Source organism: Oryzias latipes, chromosome 22, assembly GCF_002234675.1.
Source record: "Oryzias latipes chromosome 22, ASM223467v1".
Taxonomy (NCBI): domain Eukaryota; kingdom Metazoa; phylum Chordata; class Actinopteri; order Beloniformes; family Adrianichthyidae; genus Oryzias; species Oryzias latipes.
Window position 1 is genome coordinate 23,410,750 of NC_019880.2, and position 16,481 is coordinate 23,427,230.

The 16,481-nt window shown below is 45.8% G+C and overlaps 1 protein-coding gene across 1 annotated transcript in view; it reads right to left on the reverse strand.

Moving 5' to 3' along the window:
• Nucleotides 1-16,481, reverse strand: part of LOC101172862 (potassium voltage-gated channel subfamily H member 5) — a 103,548-nt gene that overhangs the window by 12,353 nt on the left and 74,714 nt on the right. The window contains exon 12 of the mRNA XM_023951926.1: nucleotides 12,896-13,092. Coding sequence (XP_023807694.1) covers nucleotides 12,896-13,092 — 197 coding nt within the window. The remainder of the gene's footprint in view (nucleotides 1-12,895; nucleotides 13,093-16,481) is intronic.

Below are 16,481 nucleotides of genomic sequence, written 5' to 3' on the forward strand. Positions count from 1 at the left end.
ATAACACAAAGCAGGCAGCACAAGGATTTAATTCTTAACTTCACTTAAAAAAGCTCCTCGTTCAGTTATGTTGACCACAGATCTAAGTCTTTCTCCAGTTTCTGCTCAACACTCATGAGGGAACGATTTCCTTCAGGGCGGGGATATTCCATATAACTTCACCTCAGCAGCAAAGTTGGGTTTTCTGACACACAGAAATATTATTGAGTCAAAAGACTGCAAATGAAGAAAACACAGGTTTTTGCCATTGACTCGTTTTTATGGGCCACATGATGTCACGCCTGCAGCTGAGACGACTTGCAGTGATCCAAGTAGACAGGCCTCACCAGACAACATGTTCTAGGGTTTCCTCAAACCTTTAAGACATTGTTCACAATTAAAGAGCTTCTTCTGTGCAGCTGTTGGCTTAATCACACCTGACTACACACTGGGCGCGCCCAGACTACTGTAAGGGACAAAACAACCACTCCAAAGAGCATCCTACAAACATGAATGTTGCTTTTGTTTATGGGAAATAAGGATCTGAATGATGTTTTAGGACAAATGAAGTCAAAGTCTGTTAATTTGCTTCTGTAGATCTGTCCATTGCTGAACTACAACTTACAATCACAACAAGATGTGTTCATTCATGAAGCTATCAGCCAATTCTTGTGTTTGTTTGTTTTTTACTTTAAAGACCCATTTAGATCATGTGATGTATTTTAAAAGTGTTACCAGTCATTATCTATGCTCAACATGTTTCTGGAAGAGAACTGCAACAGTTTACAAATGAACCACAAAAAATCTCCAAAAGAACTAAAGATGTCATTGTCTACAATCATTTAACCAGCTAATCACATGGCAGCAACTCAATGCATTTATACATGCAGACATGGTCAAGATGACCTGCTGCAGTTCAAATGGAGCATCAGAATGAGGAAGAAAGGGGATTAAAGTGACTTTGAATGTGGCACAGTTGTTGGTGCCAAACGGTTGGCCTGAGGATTTCAGAAACTGCTGAACTACTGGGATTTTCACCCACAACCATCTCTAGGGTTTACAGAGAATGGTCTGAAAAAGAAAATAATATCCAGAGAGCAGCAGTTCTGTGGAATGCCTTGTTGGTGTCAGAGGTCAGAGGAGAACGACCAGACTGGTTCCAGCTGATAGAAAGACAACAGGAACTCAAAGAACCACTGGTTCCAACCGAGGTCTGCAGAAGAGCATCTTTGAACGAACAACACGTCCAACCTGGAGGCAGATGGACGACAGCAGCAGAAGACCACAGCGGTTACCACTGCTGTCAGCTAAGAACAGGAAACTGAGGCTACAATTCCCACAGACTCACCAAAACTGGACCATAGAAGATGGAAAAACGTTGTCTGGTCTGATGAGTCTCCATTTCTGCTGCCACATTGTAGGGTCAGAATGTGGCGTCAACAACATGAAAGCGTGGATCCATCCTGCCTTGTATTGAAGGTTCAGACTGGTGGTGGTGGTATCATGGTTTGAAGGGTATTTTCTCTGCACACTTTGGGCCCCTTTGAGCCTGGTTTCAATGCCACAGCCTACCTGAGTATTGTTGCTGACCATGTCCATCCCTTTCTGACCACAGTGTACCATCTTCTGATGGCTACTTCCAGCAGGATGAGGCGCCATGTCCTAAAGCTGGAATCATCTCAGACTGGTTTCTTGAACATGAAAATGAGTTTCCTGGACTCAAACGGCCTCCACAGTCACCAGATCTAAACCCAATAAAGAACCTTTGGGATATGGTGGAACAGGAGATAGGCATCATGGATGTTCAGCCGACAAATCTGCAGCAACTGTGTGATGCTGTCATGTCAACAACATGAACCAAAGTCTCTGAGGAATGTTTACAGTACTTTGTTGAATCTATGCCACTATTGATTACGGCAGTTCTGAAGGCAAAAGGGGGTCCAACCCAGTACTAGCAAGGAAGGCCTAATAAAGAGGCCAGCATGTGTATATAAGATATTCTTCAATCAATTCCATACCCACTGCATCCTCATAAGGGTCCCACAGATTGCTGGAGCATGGTTCAACCAGGATAGTAGGGCTGGGAATCACTGGGTACCCCACGATACGATACGATATGCGATACATTGCTCGCGATAACGATACTATCACGATATGGCGATAATGGAATAATTGATATATGTCGTCTCCAACAACTCACGATATATCAAACTTTAAGAAAGAAGAACTTGAAACCGTTTTTGGAAAATATTTCCCTATTCAATTTTTAGTTTTTCAACACAATGATAATAAACAACTTGTGTCCTATTTGGTGTAATGAATAACAGACTTTTGCTGAAATCAGTTATACTCTGTCTTTGACAAACAATGAAAATTTTCATTTGGAAATATCTTTAAAATTATGTTTAAAAAATAGTGAACATGAACAGCAGTGCCATTATTTAGTACAAAATTCGTGTAAACAGGATAAAAAATGAATAAGTCAAGTAGCTGCCAGGCACATTGGTATTAACTTTTGAAAAACAAAGCTATAGTCATTGCATTATTTAATAAATATCTGTAAATAAGATATTAATTCTGTGAACAAATTATAATGTCTTTGTTAAAAATAAATGACACTTTAGTGCAAATGTGGTGTTAACAAACAAAATTCTCCCAGAAAAATAAAATCAAGTAGCTAGGAACTTTCCTTTAAGTTATTTAAGACATACACTGCTTTCAAAAAAACAAAATGACCAGGGATAAAATCCATGAAATGAAAGTGCATCTAAAAGTAAACGTCTTTGTGAACAAAACGTTTGGGGAACAGCTGCATGTGATGTATGTTTATATGTTCATGTTTTTCTTGAGAACCACAGGCTTTTTAGCGTCAAAACGCCGCTCGTCTACCTTTTGAGGAGAAGGGGGGTCTAAGGGCAGAGATCCCACTCTTTCTGCTGTTTCCATGTCAACCATAGCTCTGGTCTGGGCGTACACTGCAGGGATCATTGTTTCAGTATTTCAGAGAGGGAATGTCAAAGCGTGGCTCTAATGCATTCAATAAAAACCCAAATTCCTCGATCTCCACCTCCCTGCAGGGACGGAGCCCCTTGTACATTTAAACAGCAATCCCGTTTGTTGTTGCCTTTGCTCTCGCAGAAGACAGTGGTAGCTTTTTCTGGAAAAACACGCCGGGCTGTGTCAGCTTCAGGCCAGCAACAACCACGGTTTTCTCACACAACTCCGGGCGATGCGGCTTCAATGCTGTTGGCAAGAATTTTTACTTGCTGCTTTTGCTACTCTCCTTGTTTTTCCCCTCCGCCATCTTTGTTTGAATGTGTATTCTTCTTCGTCCATCCGCGACCGCCAATCTCGCAACGAGCGCCCCCTATCGACCGTCCGCAGAATCGTCTTACCAAAGGAGGATTAATATAACGTTTTACAGGGTCTTCAAACGTAAATAAAAGGTCGATACTTTATGAAGACGCATCAAGAATCAATCACGGGACTAAATATCGCGATATATCACCATATCGATATTTTGGCACACCCCGACAGGATAGGACATTTAAATGCATGTAAACCGATTACTTAAAAATGTCAAAATGTCACCGCTGATTGGTCACTTCCAATAAAGCTGTTACTAAGAAGCCATTTTCTTTTGCAGCATGTGTATTTTTTATAACATTTACTTAAACCCGGTAGTTCAAATGAAAACGTGAGGCATGGTTTTGGATGGTGAGAGAAAACAGGACTGCCCTGAAAAAACCCACACATGCACAGGGAGAACATGCACACTCCACACAGAAATGTCCCAGCGAGATTTGTTTTTTGTTTTGTTTTTTTCTCTTCTTCAGCTGAGATTTGAACCTTGAACCGCTGTGAGATGAGAATGCTAACCCCTACACCGTTGTTCAACTGAAAGCATTAATCACCTTCCGGTACAATGAACCAGTAATTCGTTCACAGGGTCTATTCCTATGATGCCCCTCAAAATTCAGAGGTAAAAATGGGTTACGTTTGTCTCTGGACTCCAGAAATTCATTATTTACCACATGACGGGGAATAAAAGATGAGACTTTAGGCATGGATGATTTCCTCTGGCTGCACGGCTCCGTGGGGCTCCTGCAGACTATTCTCCGCCAAAAAAAAAACAACAGTCACCTGCAGGCACATACCGAGCTCACATCCACCGCCAACAAACACAAAAGAGACTCTCCCGTTGAAGAACTGAATTTGCTCACAGTGTGCACAGGGAGTGACTGCAGCGCTCTTCCTCAGCAGGGGCTAGCTGCTGCACAGCCACATATTGTTCATTATTGAACATCTAGACATTGATGACTTCACTGAAAATGTCATCAACAAAAGGGTTCTCAATGCATATATGTGAAAACAGAGTAGACATGTTTGTTTTTGAGGCCCAAATGATCAATGATGTTCATTAAAAATGCATCAGAAAAATGGTGATCAAGTTGAAATCTCCAAATCAGCTCAGCTTCAGTGCAGGACAAGCATCAAAGGAAGAGGCTGTGTTTTGGTGTCTCCAAAGCAGGAGTGTGGAGAGAGATGAAGCTTGAGGAAGTGTGCTTTTACTTTTTTTGTAATGCTGTCTGTGCTCTGAGTGCAGCGTCTCTTCCTATACTGTTCTGGAAGTTACTTCCAAGCAAATGAGGATGATGGGCAGAATCCTAAAAACTCCAAGGAGGAAATATAGGCTAAATATCTTGAAGATCAGGTTTGATCAGTTTATTTAGAATGTAAATAAACTTGCTCGGGGGAGCCTTCTTCCCCCGGTTGTGCCGATCCGCCTGCTCCTCCCCGCTCTCACCCAAACAAATGTTGCACACAGGCACATAGGGCTCTGGGAACTGGATGGGTGGGACATGCTGGCGAGGCTCACTGGGGGTGTTTCTCTCTGGGGTCACGTCTGCGCCCACCCTCCATTCCACTTTTACTCACATATTAGACACCTTGATTCATCTAGGGCCTTGTGGGGATGGTCTGGTGGAGGGAGGGATGGTCTGGTGGAGGGGGGCACGGTGAAACATCCATGCTCATCTTTCACTGGTCCGCCCCACAATTTTAACTTCCACTTTAGACACACACACTGCATGTTAGCAGCAAATACACACCAAACACAGAGGGACCCTGGAGTGGGGGGGCTCTACTGCTTTGCAGTGGTGGGGCCCGCCACACTGGAGACCTCCTATTTTACCTGCAGCACACACAGTACACCCACACCACCATACATGGGTGGGGTCACCCGCCTGGTCCTCTCAGGGTGGCCAGGCTTGTGGGTATCCTGTCGGCTGTAGTGGTTGTCAGGCGTGCGGCGCTGGGGGGTCGATCGGTCGGAGGGGTTTATTGTGTGGCGACGGGGGATGGGGGGCAACCAGAAGATTGTGAGTGTGTGTGCGAGAGTGCATGGGTGGGGCAGCCCTGGGCGCCGGCTCACCCGGATTCTCTATGGGCTCTCCGTCCACATCGCAGAGTAGGGAGGGCATTAGGGGGGTATGGGAGGAGGGGTCGGATAATATTGTGGGTGAGGAGGGTTGTGGGGGGTAGAGTAGTGGGGGGGGCGGGGTGGAGCTGTGGTTGCGTGGTGAGCTCTGGGTTGCTTGGGTCGGGTGCCAGGGCTGGCTTGCGGAGACGGGGCTCCGGCTGGGTGGTGGGCGGCTCAAGGCTTCTCGGGGCCCTGGCCTCGTCCTTGGCCCTTGTCTCGTGTCCGGCGCCCCCCATGGCTGCTGCCTGGTACGGCTAAGCACGCCTGTCGTGTAGCCTGGGGGCCCAGACGCCAGGTTTGCCTATGCCTCTCAGCGCCGGGGGGCCCCTCTGCGCCTGGCTGGGTAGGTGGGCGGTCCCCTCCTCCCCCCTTACGGGCTGCTTGGATCCCGTCGCCTGGGGCGCTCCCGGCCTGCCCCCCCCCCCCCCCCCCTCCTGGTCTGGCTGCTCACTTCGGCAGCATGCATATATCTCCACCCCCACGTGCACACTGCTTCACTGGCACACTGCTCCATCCCTCCTCCTAACCCACAGTGTATTGATGGACGGATGTCTTCCACTCATCTTCATGTCAGAATTTCACCTTTGATGTAATATTTGTCTTTCCAGCAGATCTGGTTTTATTGTTACAGCTTAAAATAATAACTTATTCAAATCAGTACTTTCTCCCCCACTTTCTCCACCTCTCTTCCTTTTATTCTCTTCCACCAACCCCCATTTTTTACACTAAATGTAACAAATAAATAAAAAATAATAAAGTAACAAAAAGGGGTTTATACAAATCCACACTCTGGTTTTCAAAGTTCTATAACCTCTTTTTTTGATAGTAAAACCTGTCAAACACAAAAGGCCTCCAGTTCTAATCTGTTTGTTCAGTTGTTGGACAGAACAAGCTAAAAAAAAGGATGTAAATAAACTGATCAGGTGCTTTTGTTTTCATATTTTCTTCATCATTCATTCATTGATCTTCTAGTCCGTTTGTTCCATTTTGGGGTCACGAGGCCGCTGGAACCTATCCTGGAGACATCCTGGACATTATCATTTTCTCCATTATCATTTTCTTATTAGAGTACTGTGGTTCACTAAAAGAGCCCAATAGACAAGATTTGCTTTAAGAGGAAGAACAAACTTAAGGCTTCAGTCCAAAGAAACGAACAAGTAAACCTGTCCAGTCTATCAAGAGAGAAGAAGTCTGGCTTGGCTTGGGGGGGGTGGTCCCTTTGCCTGTGCTGGGGGGGGTTGGCGGGGGGCCCTGCTCGGGATGGGCTGCCCATCTGCACCTGGGGCTGGGATCGGCCCTTCCCTGGCTCTGGGACGGGACGGGACAACCCTCTCGGGGCCCCCGGTCGCTCTGGGTGTCACCCGCTTCGGCTGCAGGGTCTGGGGTGGGGTGGGGTGGGGGGCTTGTCGGCCCTGTCCTGTGGGGGGGCGTTCTGGGGGGGAGGGGGGGCCATTATTGGTACGGGTCGGGGGGGCTAACGGGTCGGGGTCTCCGCTGAGGCAATCAGTGGTTGCCTCGGCCGGTTGGCCTCCTCGGTCCCGTCGAGGCCTGACCTGAGCTCCTCTAGGGCCGGCGTCTGGGGGTGGGGGCCTGGGCTTGCTCCGGGGGGGGTGACGCTTTCTGGTTCCTCTCTCTCTGTGTGGGGTGGGTGGTGCCGGGCCTGGGGTGTCGGCGCCTCCGGGGGTGGGGCCCCTGGGCTAGGTGGCCCTGGCCCCTTTGCTGGGGGGGGGGCTGGGGGACGGCTGTTTGACCACCGGGGGACAGTCTACCAGCTGTCCCCAACTTACCCCCTTCCTCATATAACCTCATATTAGGGTGAGGGGGTGGGGGGTCTAGCCTGCGATGCGCCTTGGGGGGGGGGCTACTTGGCAGTGGCCCCCCTCCTATGGTTGCCGTATGGAGTGGGCCCCCCCTCTTTCGGTTTTATTTGCACCTTAGACATGTAGGGTCCTTGGTAGGGGGGGTGCTTGGACGTCACTGCAAGCAAGCAGCAGATGTCCTCCTGGCACCCCTACCCGCCAATTTTAACCGCACCTTAGACATTTAGGGCCCCTTGGTGTGGAGGGTGAGGGGACATAACTGTGAGTAATCAGGAGATGTCCCCTTAGTGCCCTACTCGCCAATTTTAACTGCACCCCCCTTAGTACACACACCCCTCCCCCTTCAATATATATATTCAAACATAAACACACACACATGCACACAAACACCCTCTCAAACACCCATACACGCACACACATTTTACAAGGAAGGTAGGACCTGGGTCCATCTGTCCCCTACCCCTTCCCTGGTGGGGGGTGCGGGCCTCTTGGCGATGGCGGCCGTGTCCCTTGGGTGCCGGCTCCCTGGGCCCGGCGGTGCTCTCTCCGCACGGTGGGGGGGTTCATATTACACCTGAGCCGGGGGTGTTCGTGTCCCTAGGGGGTGGGTCCTGGTCCTTGCCCCTGGGCGCTGGGCCCCGCCAAACTTCCAACATGGCCGAGCCTGGTCGGGCCATATTTATGACACCCCTTGTGGGCCACCCTTTTTTCCCCGGGGTTCCCCCCTCCTGGGCGGGGGCGGCGGGCCCCTGCCTTGCTCCTACCTGGACCAACCGCTGGTTGGGTGGGTGGCTGCCTGGAGTGCGGAGCGGGTCTCCCTTGGGGGGTCCTGGCTCGTACCTGGGGTTGGGGCGGGGGGATGCCCGGAACTCCTGGGTGGTGGTGGGGTGCTCGTCTGGGGCTGTGGGCGTCCCTCTCCGGTGGGGCCCTGCGTTGGGGGCCTCGCGGCGGTCCTGCTGGCCCTGGCCTGGGTGGCGGTCTTGGTCGCCCGGGGGGCGGTTGTTCCCTGCCTGTTCCCGTATGGCGTTGGGGGAATTCCGGCTTCCGCTGCTGCTGCGGCGGGGGTCTGGGTGTGGGGGTGGCTGGGCGCTCCTCCTCCTTCTTTTCACATTCCACCATTTTAGAAGAACATAAACACTCACCTGAGCACAGGTGTTAGCTCACCTTTGCAATAATAGTTTGCATGATTGAATGAATGAAAGATTTCACACTAGTTAGTTTAAAGGCATAGGTATGCGTGTGAACACTATCTGTTTTGTGTGCATGTTGACATGTGGACATTTTTGCAGCTAGCAGGTGTGTTGATAATATTTGAGTGTGTGTGAACAGGCCCCGCCCTTTTTGTACTACATTTGAACCATACCGTAATGATAAACAACCAGTAAAACTGTCTGCTCTATGCTGCTTCATGGTCTTACCCCCCTTCCCCTCCTATTATCACCCTCCTACCCCCCCCCTCTCTCTAACGTCCCTCTCTCTTCTTCCCCTCTTTCCTTTTGCGTCCGGTCCAACTCCAAAGATTTTCAAACATGATTGAAATTAATAAAGTTTGGCCTCAATTACAAAAGGGGTTTATTCAGACATACCTTTGGTTTGTCTGAAGATTAATAACCCCTCTTGTTAAAATAAAATATGTCCAACACAAGAGGCCCTCAGCTCTCATCTGTTTGCCTAGCTGTTGGACAGGACAAGTTTAAAAAAAAAAAAAAAAGAGAAAAGAAGCAGAACCTGACCTTTTTTTGCATCTGAAAAGACTCAAACGCAGGGATGTCTCAAATGCAGGTGTGTCTCAAACGCAGGTGTGTCTTGCAGTTCCCTTGAGGCTTGTGCAGCCACATCATGGGACGTCATGAAAATGGATCGTACCAAAATGGTCAGTGTGCTGAGTGTTTTGTGAAGTTCTGTAAGGATCCTCAACACTTATGACACACAGTTGATGTTGTCATACGATGCCCTTATGCCCCCCTTGAGTCATTAGATGTTTAGATAGAAAGTTTAAAGCAGCTGCAGACATTTAGAGAGGATGAAGATAAACTCTACCCTCAAAAGGAAAAGGAAACTGGAAGTTTAAAAAAAATAGAAAGTCTGTTCATCGTCCCACAGAGCCTTCTGTGGCTTGAGAAAAGTTGGGAATCACTGCAATAGAGAACACACAGCTGTTGCCTCTATACATGCTAAAGCACTGGACATATGTGAGAAGAAGGATGCTAAAGCCTAACAGAAACTATGGTTCAGTCATCAAAGTTAAACTTAAAGAAACTAAAAAGGCAGAGAGCAAATAAGAAGTTGTTTGCAGGCTTTTTTCTGTTGACAATTTGTGGTTTTGCTGCTTTAAACACTAAAGCACACATAGATGCAGCTTGATGTTTTACAATTGAATGTGTCTGAGGTTTGAAGACTTCACTCACAAGGATTTTTGACAACTAAACACCAGAGCACAAAGCCAGCAGTCCTTCCTTCACATCCAATACAAGGACACTTGACTTTAAGTAAATGGGATAGCAGCTGAACAAAAAAAGAGGTTTGTAAATGTGCTAGGATTTGGCCTGCAGCTCATCGTTTCCTCAGCCAGATAGCTCACGGTCACAGTCTACATTTTTATTTTTAGCTCAGACAGTTGGAGCCAGGCCTGCAGCCAAACAAAGCTTCAGCCATCTTCTGTGCGATCCACTGTGGAGGAGCAACGCGGGTAACAGGACCTGAAAGGTCATCCAGAAAGTTGGGACATTAACAGATGAACAGACAGCTGATTTTGAGTCATTCTGACCTGAGAAAAATCCCTATTTACCAACTTTATTTTCATAAAAACACCAAAGGTTTCACACAAATCAGCTGTTTTACTTCCACCAGGAGTAAATGTTAAGACTAGAGTGAAATGCAGCTTTCCTTTCCTTTCCCTCATAACCTGTGCTGAAAATCGGAATCTTTCTTGAGGAATTTTTATAATTTTTGTTTAGAGATTGAAGGGTACCAGAGCTTTTCTGATGTTGATATAACTTTTTCCAGAAAAAAAATCAACAATTTTCTGATAATATCATGGCTCGTTATTTGTGTTTTAACAGTTTTTTAAATTTATGCAGCTGTTGATGTTTGGTGGAGTGAAGAGACGACCTGCAGATGGCTGTGCTGCAGTGTCCCTCACGCATAACCAGATTCTGCAGTTCGCTGCTAAACATTGAGCTTCCGCAGGCCCTTTGTGTTCCTGCTCCATATTTGATTTGTGATCCTGCTCCATATTTGATTGTCTATTGGAAATTGGATGTACATCCAGGTTAGGCTCCTGAAGGAACATAAAAACTGTTAAATGAACCCCAATTGGCATCAATGATGTATTTCTGGAATACCGTAAAGCAGGGTTGTCAAACTCATTTTCACTGAGGGCCACATCAGCATAGTGGCTGTCCTCAAAGGGCCAGATATAACTTATACATGTAACTAAATGTAATGAAAAATAAATGTAACTACTCCTTAATGTTAAATAACGCATTATTTATTTATTATAACTTTTTAAAGTGAGAATTACAGTTGCATAGAAAAACATATGTTTGCTTGTTACTTTAGCATAAATCCTTTTACATTTGATTCTGTAAGGTTAGGTTATATGGACAGTGTTTAAGTCCTAATGTTTAGTTGCCTAATCCGATATTTCAAGTCCAATATATAGATATCAATAAATACACAACAATTTTTATTTTGAAGAAATTAAAAACTTTTACGCTCTCCCGGCTAGAGCTGTGGCGTCGGATTTTTTATCACCGCGGTGATGAACCACCAGGGGGCGCGGTGTCGCGGAGGCCTGGGCATTCTTAGTGAGACTTCCAACCTCCAGCCGAAACCAAAATCACCCTTAAAGGATGAACTTCCCCTCACTGCCACAGTCTGATCTCTGCTGGAGCAGGAGGGAGGACAGTCAAAAAAAGATATGCAGTGATTCCATTGTGAACTGGATTATGTTTAAAGCAAACTTGGATCAGCTTCTGATGAAGAACTTGCATCTTTCTCTTTAAGAAGGTTTGAGAGAAACAGAAACTCTGCCTTTTTGGTAAAGGTAATAGATCTATTGGACAGAAAAAGAGTCAGACTGACACAAATACACCCTGGATCCTGATCTGAACCTCCTCCCAGTCTGCCTACATCCCAGAATCCCTCTGAGGCTAAACTCTGAGGCAGAAAAAGACATCAGGGAGACTAATATCCTTTAAGCTATCTCTGCTGACTATTGTAAGGAACACTCAGAAATGTTTGTGTTCAGGTGTAGAGTTCTGATGCTTAGGCTGTTTGAGTCTCCTTAAAGTCCTGTGGCTCAGCAGCATTTCAGACAATAAACTTTTTTATTTTGAGGCAGCATACTGCAGGACTGAGCTCTTGTGACTAAATTAGAGCAATGAGGCACAAACTCCATCCTCTGCACAAACACGAACAGGCTTTTAGGCGTAGAGCATGAAAAGGAAGAAGCTGCAGCGGATTGAAGCATGAGAGAGAACCTCAGAGAAAAAGAAAGAGCGGGGGGGGGGTCATTATTGTAGGAGCGACAGAATAAGTTAGGCTGACACACATTCTGCTCTCCTCAGTCCCACGAGCCCTGCTTCAGTTCTGCCAGAGTCTTCATCTTCATCTCCACAGCTGAACGAACCGAGCTGCTGGAAGACGAGTAGTCTGCTGTTCTGCAGCTGCGTCTGCGAGCAGCTGCGTCTGCAAGCAGCTGTGTCTGCAAAGTCAGAAAGTCAGAAAGCACATGTGCCTAAATGTGCTAGCAGATCCATCTGCAAGCAGATTCCTCTGCAACTGGGTCTGAATCTGCACGCAGAAACATCCGAAGGCCTCTGCATATGCAAGCAGATGTGTCAGCAAGCAAAAGCATCTGTTGAGCACAAACTTCACTGGCAAAGCAGATTTAAGGAAGGTTAATGATTCTGGTTTAACCTCTTAAGACCCAAGCTAATATTTGAACTCACCCTCTACTACACACATAATCACAGGGCCCCGTTATTAAGTAAACTACAACTACTGTGGCAATAAAAGCCAAAATACGATGCCCACGGCAGGTCTAGAGAGGTTAAAAGAAACCTCCTGAGTGATTGTGATTGTACCAATAGATAACACTACAACACCTGAGCTGTTTCTGCATCCTCACTTGTGCACATCTGTACACAGTGGCACCAAAACCAGCATCAGCTGCTTTCAAAACCACAGAAGCTGCTGCAGAGCAGAAGCAGAGAGGCTTCACAGTTTTAAAAATTAAAAATCACTCCAAGCTTTGGGATGATTTTATGACAGGTGTTTTCTTCTTTATGCCCCACGTGTTTGATGGCTTTTCAGAAGAAAACCTCATTATGGAAGATGTCATGAAAACATGAATAGACCACAAGCTGAACTTTGAAACAACAGTTAACACAAATTAGGTCAAATTGACAACATTTTTCTCTGAGCCATGATCATCAGAGGAAAACTTCCTCCTTGAAATAGATTGATTTGAGGAGTTTAAGAAGTAGAAAAAAGATGGAGCAGAAACAGACAAAAGAAAAGGAAAAAGTTCTGTCAGTTTGTACCAGAGAAGCAACGAAGCGGACGTCAACCTGCAGCACAACACCTCAGCCTGTCATGTAGACCTTACCCGCTTGCGTAGGTTGCAGGTGAGGACGAGGTTTCGGGAGAAGGAGTTGGCGAAAGCCGTGTAAAACTCCAGGACTTTGAGCAAGGCTTCTCTCTTGATGACATGGAGGTCGCAGTACGTCAGCGCTCGCACGTTGGCACAGGCGTGGGCCAAAGTGGTTTCTTTCCAGAAGACATCGCCAAACACGTCGCCTTTACCTGAAAACAGCAGACGGGAGACATGGGCAGCTTTTCATGAAGAGCTAGAAAGATTCGGACATCAGCACACTGGAGGGCAGCTACATATACAACTGTCCCAAAAGCGGAAAGTTCGCCGACTCATGTAAACAGTTGCACTAATGTAAGGAGGGCACAGACATGACCTACACATCCAGTAGTCAAAACTATCATGGGAACACATTAGAAATAGGAAACAATTTACCTGTCTTACAATTATTTTTATATAGGTCTCAGCAATAGGAGTAAAAAAACAACAACGGTTTAGTCTACATTAGAAACATGTCATTAGTTTGGATTTTTTCCGCCTACTATCTGTGGTTAAAGCAGGATCAGCTTTTCTGTTCTCATTAGACAGACCATTTTCCTTTAACAGTTCTGACAAACTGTGACTCACAAATGTTACAGTAAAGTAGCATCTCCCAATGCAGGCACTCTGTTTTTGCGCTTTGTTAAAGTGGTGCTGGAGCTTCAGGACTGGAGTGCCTGATGTTATCCTCTTCTCCAGTCACTGCAGATCGCCATGCATGAAGAGCATTGAACTGCTGATATGTTTGTTCAATCCAGGTTGGCTTCATTAAAAAAAACAAATACAAACACCCCCTTTCAAACAATTATTTAATGCTTGAAATAAACCAATTCCATTCCAGACTAGTAAAAAAGAAAAAGAGTTTTACATTTGTTGAGATTAACTTCTTTAAATTTGTACAAATACAGAGATAATGTTGTCCTTTCATTTTTTCAGAAATTCAATGGTCCTGGATTCATTTCAAACTTGGTGCATTTGCCCTTGTTAGTTCATGTCACCCTCGTCTTCCGTGATCAAAACTCTCGCGTTCACGTGTAGCTAGGCAAGTTTGTACGACCGTTTTCGGGCTCTACCTACGCTTGGCCATTGTACACACGTTGCAAGTCAAACTAGTTGAACTTTGACAGTCAGGGACTCGGACTTGGTAGTGGCGTATGGATGACGTCCTCTTTAATTCATGGAAGTGTTAACTGTTTAACCCTTGTGCTATCTTAGATGACCCCACCCTTAAGGCCCGTACACACCGCGACGAATATTCGCCAGCTGTTATTCACCAGCGTTTTTCGCCACGTTTTTTGTGTTCACACCCAGGCGATTTTCGCTGACGATGAGCTGAGCGAACATGCAATTTCATTCCCTGACATTAGATGGGGCTTGATGTAAAACAGAAATACTCCTGTACACAAGGTGGCGCTGCCCAACTTTACGTTTCTTAAAGTCGCTTTTCACTCAGAAGAAGAGAGCAAGTATTTACGCGCTTGTCAGAATCAAACAAAGAAAACATGAATATTTCCAGCACCAGTAGCTCTAGCTCCAATTCCAGTTATGAAGAAATTATTGTTCTGTTGAATGATGAAAGACGCCGGAAAAGACGCAGATTTTGGGTGCATCCCATAGTTACGAGAAGAGAAGAACATGGGGAGTTTTATCGACTGGTACAAGAGCTGAAAATGTATCATGAGCGTTTTCGGGGATATTTTATGATGTCAGTCAGTGAATGCATCTTCTTCGTCTTATTTCTTCGCGGCAGTGTAGACGCTACTTGGCGTCTATCTTCTTCGCCGTGACATATGTGTGCTCAGCAAGACAGTTTTGTGTTTGAGCGCCCCCAAGTTGTGTTTTACTGTAACTTCAGAAGCTCCAGACACATGTGCAAAAGCGGCATTCTCATTGGTCGTATAGTTTTTGACGCGGCGCTTCAAACCAAAAAAACGAACCCGAGGCGTTTTTTAAAAAATGACGCATTTACACGTGGCGTTTTTCGCGTCGGTGTGCAAACTCACATTGGTGCCCTTTGTTTAGTCACGAGGCGTTAAACGTCGGCGAATATGATTTCGAAATTCGTCCCGGTGTGTACGGGCCTTTACATTGACGTGTTCTCCCTACCATGACAAAGGTGGATAAAGGTGGAAAGATTTCCTGTAATCCATGGACACCAGTGAAGAAAAAAGGTTCAGAGCACTGTCTAGTGGGTCTAGACCAGTGTTTTTCAACCAGTGTGCCGCGGCACACTAGTGTGCCGTGGGAGATTGTCAAGTGTGCCGTGGAAAATTGCCCTCATTAACTGATCTAAAAGCATTTCCCATCTCCAGGAAATCAGCTCTTTGTTCATCCAAACAGGTCCTGATAAAACACTGAGTAGTTAGGAATATAAACGATCATAAAATACTTTTTTCTTTGTGTTTATTTGATTCTATTAAAGACATTTTGATAAGAATGACGGTAACGCGAAATAGCTGCAGCTATAGCTGTGTAAGGAAAAGTCCCGCAGCTTTTACTGTCTCCACGACTCCACCAATCATTCTTGAAGGCTTAATCACATGTTATCAGTCTGACCAATCAGAAGTGGTTAAAGTCTCCACTTCCTTGTTCCAATTTAGCTCATAACTCAGTCAGTTCCGACAAAAACACCAGCTAAAGCTTGTCTTTAGCGGTGTAGCTTTCCACAGAATCTGGTATCAGACCGTGGAACAAGTGAACAAAACCATGAAGCTCAGAGACGCGAGTCTTTCTGCCGTTTTCTCGCAGTTTTCACACTACATCTCCCATGATGCATTGGCTTAATGAGTCGTCCTTCTTACGCGTCTTGAAAACACAACGAACATACAGTTTGTATGTAACTTAACTTTTATTACATCTTTTAGAAAAACATCTGCAACTTCCTGCTTTTTCTGCCACAATTATCACAAAAATGCACGTCAGATTGCCGGGGGGGGGCTGTAGATCAAAACAGACTATGAGTTTCTGCTTCTTTTTTTTTTTTTGGGATGCTGGTGTGCCGCGGGATTTTTGTCAAGGTTAAAGTGTGCCGTGGCTCAAAAAAGGTTGAAAAACACTGGTCTAGATGACCCAACTCTCAATGTTAAAGTGCCTAGGATAGCACAAGGGTTAAGCATTGATCTTGGAGGAGAAATGAATGATTGTGGTTTTTGCCCTGCTGGAATTCCATTTCTTGATTGGAATAGAGCTGTGAAAGAAAAAGCCTGGAGCAAGATGCACTAGATTTGCAACACTTTGACATTTTGCATCAAGACTCTTTCAACTGTAGGTAGTGACATGCAGCAGTAACTGTAGATAAGGAAAAGAAGGAGCCCCTCCCTGCTTGTCTAGCTTGGGCATAATGCGCGTTCAAGAACCCAGATTTAGCGGCTCTTCGGTTTGGTGTCAAATTCCCAATGTGTCTGTAGCTAAAGGGATTTTTCTGTTTTGTCCTTTCGCTCAGTCTCACTCTCACCTGGTTTCACCTGATCCACAGCTGTTTAGTTGGTCAACAGTCTACTTGTTCTGACATGAAAACACAAACCCTTAACATTTATCTGATCAAAACCAAAAGATTTAGACT